General features: G+C 43.5%; 1 protein-coding gene across 1 annotated transcript; it reads left to right on the top strand.

The window, feature by feature from the left end:
• The first annotated feature begins 1256 nt into the window (after positions 1–1256).
• Positions 1257–10380, top strand: LOC128736587 (uncharacterized). Its single transcript, XM_053831077.1, has 4 exons — positions 1257–1415; positions 5524–5961; positions 9225–9998; positions 10063–10380. The coding sequence occupies exons 1-4, from the start codon at positions 1257–1259 to the stop codon at positions 10294–10296; spliced, it is 1605 nt and encodes a 534-aa protein (XP_053687052.1). The 3' UTR covers positions 10297–10380.
• Positions 10381–11238: the final 858 nt, after the last annotated feature.

Here is an 11238-nt window from a genome sequence, read left to right as displayed (position 1 = left end):
ATTTCGTTTAACTGAATCGTACGCCGCTTTAAAATCCACAAACAGATGGTGTGTCTGCAAGTTGTACTCCCGGAACTTGTCTAGCAACTGGCGCAGGGTAAACATCTGATCCGTCGTGGAGCGACCCTCACGAAAACCCGCTTGGTACTCGCCGACGAAGGACTCCGCTAACGGTCTCAGTCTGCAGAACAGGATACGGGAAAGCACCTTGTAGGCAGAATTGAGCAATGTAATTCCTCGATAGTTTTTACACTCCATTCGATGTCCCTTTTTGAAAATTGGGCAAATGAGGCCATCCAACCACTCCTCCGGCATTTGTTCTTCCTCCCAGATCCTGACAATGATCCGGTGGATTGCTTCGTACAGCCGCTCGCTCCCCGCTTTTAGAAGTTCAGCCGGGATACCGTCCTTCCCAGCAGCCTTACCGTTTTTCAGCTCACTGTGGTTCGACCCTATATAGCCATTAAATGGGAGCGGGAACTCTTATCCCCACCACCACGCGGTGCCTACTGGGACGCAACCAGGTCTAGGGTCAACCAAATACCAGTCTTAAGTTGCACCCTCGGTTGTGTGCTAATAGGGAGACGGGGGCACGTAGTGCCTACGGGTGGCGTAGTGCAGTGGTATAAAGACGCAAGCATAGCTCAAGTCCCATAAACTAGCTGCAGACGTCGTAGTGTCCAGTTAGAGTTCAGGACTTTAAACCTAAAAGCCAGGTCAGGAGTGCCGAGGGCACATTAGGATCGGTTCCAGGAAGATCCTAATTATGGTATACTGGAAAGGCAGGATAACGATCGGATTAGACGCTATAGGGCTGACAGCGGTGCTATTCTACTACCTTAGGTAAGGAAGGGAGACACCTTCCCAAAACGGCGAGTAGGCTAATGGTACAGCTGCCATTCGTCCCACTAAACCGTGGCTTGTCTCTAGGTACGTTCAAAGCTCGTCACTCACGTCCAAGTGCAATGGTGTAGGATGAGATGACATATTCCTGACTAACGCTGATCGGATGCTGACATCCCTATTCCCATGAAGAATAGGGGGAGTCTCCCTAGTCATAACCTCCCTGCTTGCATAGATCACCATGGGATCGTAAAGGCGACTACACAAATACGAGCGGAGACAGCGGCCTAGAGTCGGGACCCAACAGCATGGAGATAGATTTACAAACACCACAATAAGTAGGAGAAAAAGGAGAGGAAGACCCGTTCGCGACCCGAAGCGCGAAATTGCAGCGTTGGCTAACTCGGACTGCTATGGCAAACGCCGGACAGCATGTACTGGCCACTGGTAACAGCAATCTACAGCCTGTGCAACAAGGACTGCCGTACGGCAGATCGAAGCTGGAGGAGGCCAAGAAAGCAGCCGAAGAACTCTACGGTTTTGTTAAGGATAAACTGGGAGTTTTTCCGACTGTGATGATAATAGGTTGGAGAATTGGCTGTTCAGTCTTTAAATTCAGTGGACGATTTGTTTTATTTACGCCAACGTTTCGATCTTTGGTTTAGATCTTCTTCAGGGCTTCTACAATATGTCTTATTAGTGATTTGTGATCTATCTTGTAATTTGTGATCTGACTTACAAAGTTTAAACCGTCTTTGTCTAGTAACATTTAGCCTATAGTGTTGTCTGTCTTTGAGTTTGGATGTATAATGGTCTGGTAAATATTGTATAGTCATGAATATTGTAGTAATTGATATTATGTAAACTCACTCGTTTGTCTATGATGTCTAAAATATGTTAATTGTGTCACAAGTTCACTCATTTGTAGCTGTTTTTGATCACGATATTTTAACTCTTGGTTTGATTTTTCCTATTGTATTGCCTATTCGCTGTTTTTATTCTGTTTGTGTGTAGCGTTAATCATTTATGTGCGTGCTAATTTGTGTTTGTCTGTGTGCGAGGTTTGTAATTTTTGTGTTTTAGTGTGTTCAGTATTGCTGTGTAACATATATCTATTCCTTCCGTGTCGGTGCGTTTGTTGATGTTATCTGTCGTCATGATGTGGCAAACTTCCAATATGGGTAGTCGTGTTGGTTTGTTGCTTTGATCTAGTATTGATGCTTGTTCTAGATTGAATCGGTGGTTGGTGTTTACGCAGTGTGTAATCATCGCTGTTTTCTCCTTCACTTGTGCTAGTTGTATTTCTCTTGTGGTTTGATCCTGTATCTGTGTTATTTTGTCTAATTTGTTTGTATCTGATTTGTGTCCAGATAATCTCGTTTTTAGTCTATTGGTTGTGAGTCCAACGTACATAGCTTTACACTCTTGGCAGTTAATGCCGTATATTATATTGTGTTTTTGTAATTTATCCTGTTTTCCTTTTGTGGTACGGTAAAGCCAGTCGATTGTGTAGTTGTTATAATGTGCTATTTTGATATTTGTATATTCACTAGTCTTTTCAATTAGTTTTGTTATCTTTGGTGTTAATTCGTTTATATATGGTATTGATTTGTATATTTTGTTGTCATTCTCAGTTTCGTCTGCTATTATATTTTTAGGGTATCTGTTAATTAATCTATTTATGAGTCGTATCGGATAGTCATTTTGCTTTAGCTCTTCTATTATTGTCTTGTTTATATCTGTTTGAGTTTTTGTTGTTGTTAACTTGTTGACTCTTGATATCAAGTTGTACGCTGTATTTATTTTTTGATACATTGGATGCATTGAGTGGAAATTAATAAAGCGTCCAGAAGCTATAGGTTTTTTGTACCATTCTGTACCAAATGTTTGGTTGTTATTGCTGGTAATTAGCATGTCTAAGAATGGTAGCTGTCTATTCACTTCTACTTCAACTGTGAACTGTATTTTTGGGTGGTAATTATTAAAGCTGTTTAGTACGTTTTGTATTTCGTGGCTTGGTATTAATAAAAATAGATCGTCTACGTACTTTTTTAAAATTGGAATGGGAATATTAATATTTTCTATAACCTGGTCTAACAGTGCATTCATTACCCAATCTGCCAGGATGGGCGACAAAGGGTTACCCATCGCAGTACCCCTCACTTGCTGGTAGTACTGTTGTCGGAATTGAAAATAACTGGCATCCATGCAATAGTCAATCATTTCCCAGAACAGATTTAGATTGATGTTGGTGTGTTTACTTATTTCAGGCCAACTTGTGTGTATAGCTTTCCTCACTAATTCTCTTGGTATATTGGTAAATAATGATGTGACGTCGAATGACACCGTTACATGTGCAGGAGGCGCTGTAAAACTGTTGATGTATTCACAGAATTCATACGAGCTATTGATGTTGTGTGTGTTGTCTATTGCTGTTTTAAGTATGTTGGCGATGTATTTTGATAGTTGATAATTTGGAGCTGTCATGTTGGGGACGACCGGTCGCAGAGGCAGATTAGCTTTATGTGCTTTTGGTTGTCCATAAATTTTGGGACAAACAGCGGTGTTGCATTTTAACAGCTTTGCAGTGTGTTTTTCGATCAGTTCGAGATTTAATAGTCGTTGTACAAAGTTGTTGTTTGTGTTTTGTAGTTTTGTGGTTGGATCTCGGTTTAGTTTGATGAATTCTGTGAATACATCAACAGTTCCGTATGAATTCTGTGAATACATCAACAGTTTTACAGCGCCTCCTGCACATGTAACGGTGTCATTCGACGTCACATCATTATTTACCAATATACCAAGAGAATTAGTGAGGAAAGCTATACACACAAGTTGGCCTGAAATAAGTAAACACACCAACATCAATCTAAATCTGTTCTGGGAAATGATTGACTATTGCATGGATGCCAGTTATTTTCAATTCCGACAACAGTACTACCAGCAAGTGAGGGGTACTGCGATGGGTAACCCTTTGTCGCCCATCCTGGCAGATTGGGTAATGAATGCACTGTTAGACCAGGTTATAGAAAATATTAATATTCCCATTCCAATTTTAAAAAAGTACGTAGACGATCTATTTTTATTAATACCAAGCCACGAAATACAAAACGTACTAAACAGCTTTAATAATTACCACCCAAAAATACAGTTCACAGTTGACGTAGAAGTGAATAGACAGCTACCATTCTTAGACATGCTAATTACCAGCAATAACAACCAAACATTTGGTACAGAATGGTACAAAAAACCTATAGCTTCTGGACGCTTTATTAATTTCCACTCAATGCATCCAATGTATCAAAAAATAAATACAGCGTACAACTTGATATCAAGAGTCAACAAGTTAACAACAACAAAAACTCAAACAGATATAAACAAGACAATAATAGAAGAGCTAAAGCAAAATGACTATCCGATACGACTCATAAATAGATTAATTAACAGATACCCTAAAAATATAATAGCAGACGAAACTGAGAATGACAACAAAATATACAAATCAATACCATATATAAACGAATTAACACCAAAGATAACAAAACTAATTGAAAAGACTAGTGAATATACAAATATCAAAATAGCACATTATAACAACTACACAATCGACTGGCTTTACCGTACCACAAAAGGAAAACAGGATAAATTACAAAAACACAATATAATATACGGCATTAACTGCCAAGAGTGTAAAGCTATGTACGTTGGACTCACAACCAATAGACTAAAAACGAGATTATCTGGACACAAATCAGATACAAACAAATTAGACAAAATAACACAGATACAGGATCAAACCACAAGAGAAATACAACTAGCACAAGTGAAGGAGAAAACAGCGATGATTACACACTGCGTAAACACCAACCACCGATTCAATCTAGAACAAGCATCAATACTAGATCAAAGCAACAAACCAACACGACTACCCATATTGGAAGTTTGCCACATCATGACGACAGATAACATCAACAAACGCACCGACACGGAAGGAATAGATATATGTTACACAGCAATACTGAACACACTAAAACACAAAAATTACAAACCTCGCACACAGACAAACACAAATTAGCACGCACATAAATGATTAACGCTACACACAAACAGAATAAAAACAGCGAATAGGCAATACAATAGGAAAAATCAAACCAAGAGTTAAAATATCGTGATCAAAAACAGCTACAAATGAGTGAACTTGTGACACAATTTACATATTTTAGACATCATAGACAAACGAGTGAGTTTACATAATATCAATTACTACAATATTCATGACTATACAATATTTACCAGACCATTATACATCCAAACTCAAAGACAGACAACACTATAGGCTAAATGTTACTAGACAAAGACGGTTTAAACTTTGTAAGTCAGATCACAAATTACAAGATAGATCACAAATAACTAATAAGACATATTGTAGAAGCCCTGAAGAAGATCTAAACCAAAGATCGAAACGTTGGCGTAAATAAAACAAATCGTCCACTGAATTTAAAGACTGAACAGCCAATTCTCCAACCTGTTAAGGATAAACATTACGTGAACAAGGAGATCAAGCAACTGGCGATAAGATTAAAGTCCACCATTCACGCTGTCGATAAGGAACAACAGAGCCTACGAACGAGAGTGGAAACGGCTTAAAAAGTGTTGACAAACGCTAATGAAGCACCACAGATAGCGAACCGGGAGGCAGTGAAAGGAAAGAGGAAAGGAAATCTCCAAGGGGCAGAATCCGGGTCTCTCTCCACGCCGAAGAGGCCAAGACCTTCGCCAGGAGACGCAAGACCAGGAGGCTCCAAGAAACCCAAGGATACGCCAACCACTAGCACACAGCTGACTACTGAAGAGGTCATCGAAGAAGATAGCCACGCTCCGTGGCAAGTCGTGGGGAACAAAGGAAACGAAAAGAGTAACAGAAGTAGACCCAGTAAACGCATGTTCATTAAGGGGAGGAATAAAGGCGAAGCGCTAATAGCAAACGGTGACTCGTACGATGAGGTTTTGCGTGCCATGCGGACAAAGCCGGAACTCAAGGAACTAGATGTAAATGTACAGAAAATTAGCTGCACCCGCAATGGCGAGATGATCCTCGAGCTGAAAAAGGACCCGCAAGTTAGTAGCTCTTCTCACAAAGAGCCAACTGAGACGTGACGGTGACGCGGTGGAAGTGAGAGCTCTGTGCCCGGAAGCGACTCTCCACTGCAAGGATTTGGACGAGGTTGCTTCGGAGGAAGAATGGCTTCAAGTCCATAAAGAACTACCGGTCTAATAATGGTTTTGTACATTGTTAGCTTCGTGCGGCGGCGTATGCTTCCTGATCGTAGCGTTTTACGAAGGGCAAAGTAGACCCAATTTCCCGCTTGAATGCGCCGCTGGATCTCCTTACAAGTGTTGTTGTCAGCGGTCACCAGCGATCCCAAATACACGAACTCCTCTACCACTCTAGTTCGTCGCCGTCAACGGTTACCGTCCGTGGGAGGCACGCATTTGTTTCCTTTGAACCTCTTCCTTTCATGTATTTGGTCTTCGACGCATTTATTTTTAGCCCAATTCTCCTAGACTCCGCTTTTAGTCTGGCGTAGATTGCCTCCGCCGTCGCAAAGTTCCTGGCAATGATATCGAAGTCATCTGCAAAGCCTAGAAGTTGGCTACTCTTGGTAAAAATCGTGCCTCTCGTTTCGATGCCCGCTCGTCGGATCACCCCCTCAAGAGCGATGTTGAACAGCATGCAGGATAGACCGTCATCTTGTCTCAACCCTCGTCGCGTCTCGAAGGGACTCGAGAGTGTCCCAGAGATGCGTACAAAACACATCACTCGATCCAATGTAGCTCTGATCAGTCGCGTCAGTTTGTCTGGAAAACCGTGTTCGTGCATTACGTGCCATAACTTGTCTCGATCGACTGTATCGTATGCTGCTTTGAAATCAAAAAAGATGTGATGCGTGGGCACGATACACATTTCTGCAAGATCTGTCGGATAGTAAAAATTTGGTCCGTAGTTGTGCGAGCCCCCATGAAACCCGCCTGATAATTCCCTACGAAACCTTGTGCTATCGGTGACAGCCGGCGTAACAGGATCTGGGAGAGTACCTTGTAGGCGGCGTTTACCAGCGTAATACCACGATAGTTGCAGCAGTCTAGCCGATCTCCCTTTTTGTAGATGGGACAAACTACTCCTTCCATCCATTCCTCCGGTAGCCTTTCCTCCTCCCAAATCCTCGAAATAACCCAGCGTAGAGCCTTTGCTAGCGTTTCTCCGCCATGTTTATAAAGCTCTGCCGGTAGGCGTTCCTTCCCAGCGGCTTTATTGGTCTTCAGCAACCTGATTTCTCGTTTGACTTCTTGGAGATCAGGTGCTAGGACATCACTATCTTCCATGGGCGCTCCTAGGTTAATTTCCGTTCCGCCTCCTTCTGCGACTTCGCCATTGAGGTGTTCATCGAAGAACTGCTTCCACCTGTCGACCACCTCGCGCTCGTTTGTGATTAGATTCCCTCCCTTGTCCCTACACATGTCAGGTTTCGGTGTGTAGCCCTTCCGAGTTTGGTTCACCTTCTCATAAAACTTGCGCGTGTCATTAGCTCGGAATAGTTGCTCTAATTCTTCACGATCTCTGTCCTCCTTTTGGCGCTTTTTTCTCCTCAGGATCGTGGTCAACTGGTTCCTAGCTCGTCGGTATTTGGCCAGGTTCTCTCTAGTGGCAATACGTAGATAATTTTTCCAAGCATTTTTTTCTCCTCTACCGCTTGTTGGCATTCCCCATCAAACCAATCATTTTGTGTACTCCGAGGCACAATACCTAGTGCCGCGGTAGCGGCCTCTCCGATGACCAAGCGTATTCTGCCCCAACCGTCTTCGAGGTTTGAAGCACCTAACTCCTCGGAAGAAGGCAGTGCCTCATTCAGTACTCGCGCGTAGTTCTCGGCAGCTTGTGGGTTATCTAGCTGCCTGATGTTCAGCCGAGGAGAGCGGCTTTGACGTGTCCAGTATACGGTGGACAGCTTTGAGCGCACATGTACTGCTACTAGGTAATGGTCAGAATCAATATCCGTACCCCGACGGGAGCGTACGTTCGTGATGTTAGAAAAAACCGGCCCTCTATGAGAACGTGATCAATTTGGTTCATTGTACGTTAGTCAGGTGATCTCCAGGTGGCTTTGTGGATATCCTTGCGCGGGAAAAAGGTGCTTCGGATCACCAGACCTCGGGAAGCTGCGAAGTTTATACATCGTTGGCCGTTATCGTTTGTGTCGGTGTGCAGGCGTGGGGTCCTACCACCGGTCTATACATTTCTTCCCTACCGACCTGGGCATTCATATCCCCAATGACGATCTCGATGTCCCGTAACGAGCAGCTGTCGTACGTTGCCTCCAGCCTCGCGTAGAACGCTTCTTTCTCATCGTCGGGTCTACCTTCGTGCGGGCAGTGCACGTTAATGATGCTATAATTGAAGAAACGGCCCTTTATCCTCAATACACATATCTTCTCGTTGATCGCCTTCCAATCTATCACGCGATCTTGCATTCCGCCCAACACTACAAAGCCCATTCCCGTTGGTAGTGCCACCGCTCTGGTAAACCTGGGCCTTTCCATCACGGATCTTCCATACCTTCTCTCCTTTGCGACAGATTTCCTGCAGAGCTACGATGCCGAGTTTGCGGGGTTCCAGCTGTTCAATCAGCACCCGCTCGCAACCTGCGAAATTTAGAAATTTAAATTTCCATACATTCCTTTAGTTTTACCGTGAACGCGCGGAAAGAAAACGTGCGATGTATTAGGGAATTGTCAAAAATGCTGTTCAAATATTACGAACACGTCCGCCATTATGGCTCGTAAAAAGCTGGATTGCGGATTTTCTGCTTTCCAGTCAGTGTGTCAGAGTTGAGCACTATGGTCAAAAGGTTTAGGTGTGTACATTATTTTGTCACCAAACCAATGCAATTGGAGCTGTTGAAATTTGAACTTCCTTCCGTTGGCAATCAACGATTAGACAAGAAAACGTAACCATATTACCTTTGAAAAAGGCCAAAACCAAGGGCCGAAACGTCAGGCAGTATAAAAAAAGCCGTTTTCAATATAAAACTGACTGGAAAGCCGAAAATCCGCAATACTTAATTCTAGATGTTGCTTACTGTTACTGTTGCAGTAGAAAAGCTAGGTCACATCGCTAGGTGGATTAGTTCGGGTTTTATATTTGAAGCAATACTGCAAGCTAAAATCTACTTCATCAATTCATGACCCTCCGCACGGATGTGTGATCTTCCCGGGCGATACAGCTGCGACAGCATCGCATTCACAATTATTTATAAACACACATTTGGTGATTACCTTTAACCGCTATACAAACGATTACAACAACAACTGGTGCTGATTAGGTCAAAATATCGAACGGCGGAGAACTACTCAAACCGTTTAGTCTCAATCGTACCTTGGTTGTGTACCGATCGCTCGATCCGGAGATGATGGCTGCCGTTCGGTTTTCGCTGCTGGGTCTGTTGATCTTTGCAACAGCAGCACCATCAATCCTCGCAGCAGCTGTCCCGTGTGACGATTCGGCCCCCGCTGGTGGTGTGACGGAGTGGCAAGCCCGCACTCCGGAACAGACATTGTACGCGTACGTTCGCTGCCTGAACGATTCCTCGGCTACGCTTGAGATGAAAACCAGCTGGGTGCGCTGGCAGCCGGATAATACTGTCGACAGTCAGTGTTATATAAAGTGTGTTAGTGAAGATCTAGGGTTAGTAGATAGGAAGGAACGACGAATTCGACCGGATCGGTTCATCAAACAAGCCGATGCGTACTATAGTGGTGATCCTGATAAACTTCAAGAGTTCAAGCAAGACGCTGAAACCATGCTAGCTGGGGAGCTGGATGAAGTCAACTGCCAATCGGTGTTCAGCAAATATGTGGAGTTTTTCCTTCAACATGCGCCAATTATTCTTCGCATGTTTCACGGGCACTACAGGGATACGGGATTAACCTATGATCAACTGGCGGATCAAGTGAAACAGCTCGGTCAAACGTTTCTGGATTTTTGCGAAAAACGACACGACAGCAAGTTGGATCCCGGTGACAACTGCCCATCGGCCACGCTGCTGGATTGCCTCTTTCGTGGATTCCGATGGATTAGCGAGGAAAATGAACTGAATGTAAGTCATGCGTAATTCGCAAAGTTGTTGCTTTTTTTGAGCTTGATCTATCGATTCACCGTAGGTCAACGAAGTTCGTCGTGACTACGGTTTGTCTGGTTACGAGCTGGATGCAGAATCGTGTGAATCATCGGCGGCCGATGCCCGTGCACTGTACCAGTGTTTGCGAGATAAGGATGCTGAGAAGTTAAGCCTGGTGATAGCGAACCGCAATCAGCGGTCGGCTTATTACTTTGATATGACATCCCAGGAAGAACCGTGGAAATCGGCGGTGGAGCACTCAAAGAGTCTACCTTAACGCGTTGGTCATTGTTTGCTGCAGTTGATGTAGGTGAATGGGTGAATACAAAAGTAGGATCTACATTATCTACAATAACAAATCATGAAATAGTAATGGAACTTGTATCTTCAAAAGGGGAATGCAACAGTGACTCTCTATCGTAGATAAATAAATAGATGCATTGTCAAACATCTGAATCTGAATTTCGCAAAAATTTTTAATGAAAAGTCACACCATAATCAATTTACAAATCATCAAAATTGGTTGTATAGAATAGAATGTTTGAACATAGGTTTAAACATATCTCCTTCGAGTTGTTTAACAATTTCCCTACACGTTATATTCACCACCATTGACCCATGAAGCAACCCAAAATTCGACTGCCATGTGAATTGATTTTTTTCTGTGCTTTTGCAAAGCAAACCATTCACCGTTGATTTCGAGCCGAATGAGCAAAAAAGTGTTTGCCCCTCCCCGGCAGCGGCGCGCCCGGCGTAGAGCTTTATTCTCGGAGGAGCATTTGCCATCCTCCTTCCGCGCGCCGTCCGTTTCCGAGGAGCGGTCGTACCGTACAAGTGCGGTGGTGATCAAATATTAAAATCAATCATGTGGAAAGGCGAGAAAAATGTACGACGCAACGGAGCGAGCGATGCCAAAGCATGTTCGACCGATGCGATGCTTTCAACCCTCTATGCTGGTGCGCTCAATCATATCACGATTATTTCAAGAATTCACTCCGTTCGTTCCTCTATTGAAGGTATAGGAGTCGACGAGTGTGTTCTCTGTTCGGCAAAACCAAAGGATATGTCTGTTTATTGCAATACAGGAGCGCCGTTCTTTTTTTTATTTTTTTTTCTTTACTCGTACGAGGATTGATCTCAAGGTCGACACAGGAAAGCTACGCTGCTGCTGCTTCTGCTTTTGCTGCTGCTGGGAGGAAATAAAGTACATCGGAAAACG

Source organism: Sabethes cyaneus, chromosome 2 (genome assembly GCF_943734655.1).
Source record: "Sabethes cyaneus chromosome 2, idSabCyanKW18_F2, whole genome shotgun sequence".
Taxonomy (NCBI): domain Eukaryota; kingdom Metazoa; phylum Arthropoda; class Insecta; order Diptera; family Culicidae; genus Sabethes; species Sabethes cyaneus.
The sequence above is the reverse complement of the archived record's forward strand: the minus strand, read 5'-3'. Positions and strand labels throughout refer to the sequence as shown.

Bases quoted from the DNA above. Each gene is read 5' to 3' on its own strand.
- LOC128736587 (XM_053831077.1), top strand. From the start codon at position 1,257: ATGGCAAACGCCGGACAGCATGTACTGGCCACTGGTAACAGCAATCTA. The intron at 5,962-9,224 runs GTTAGTAGCTCT...GGTGCTGATTAG, and splicing joins AGCTGAAAAAGGACCCGCAA to GTCAAAATATCGAACGGCGG. The intron at 9,999-10,062 runs GTAAGTCATGCG...GATTCACCGTAG, and splicing joins GCGAGGAAAATGAACTGAAT to GTCAACGAAGTTCGTCGTGA.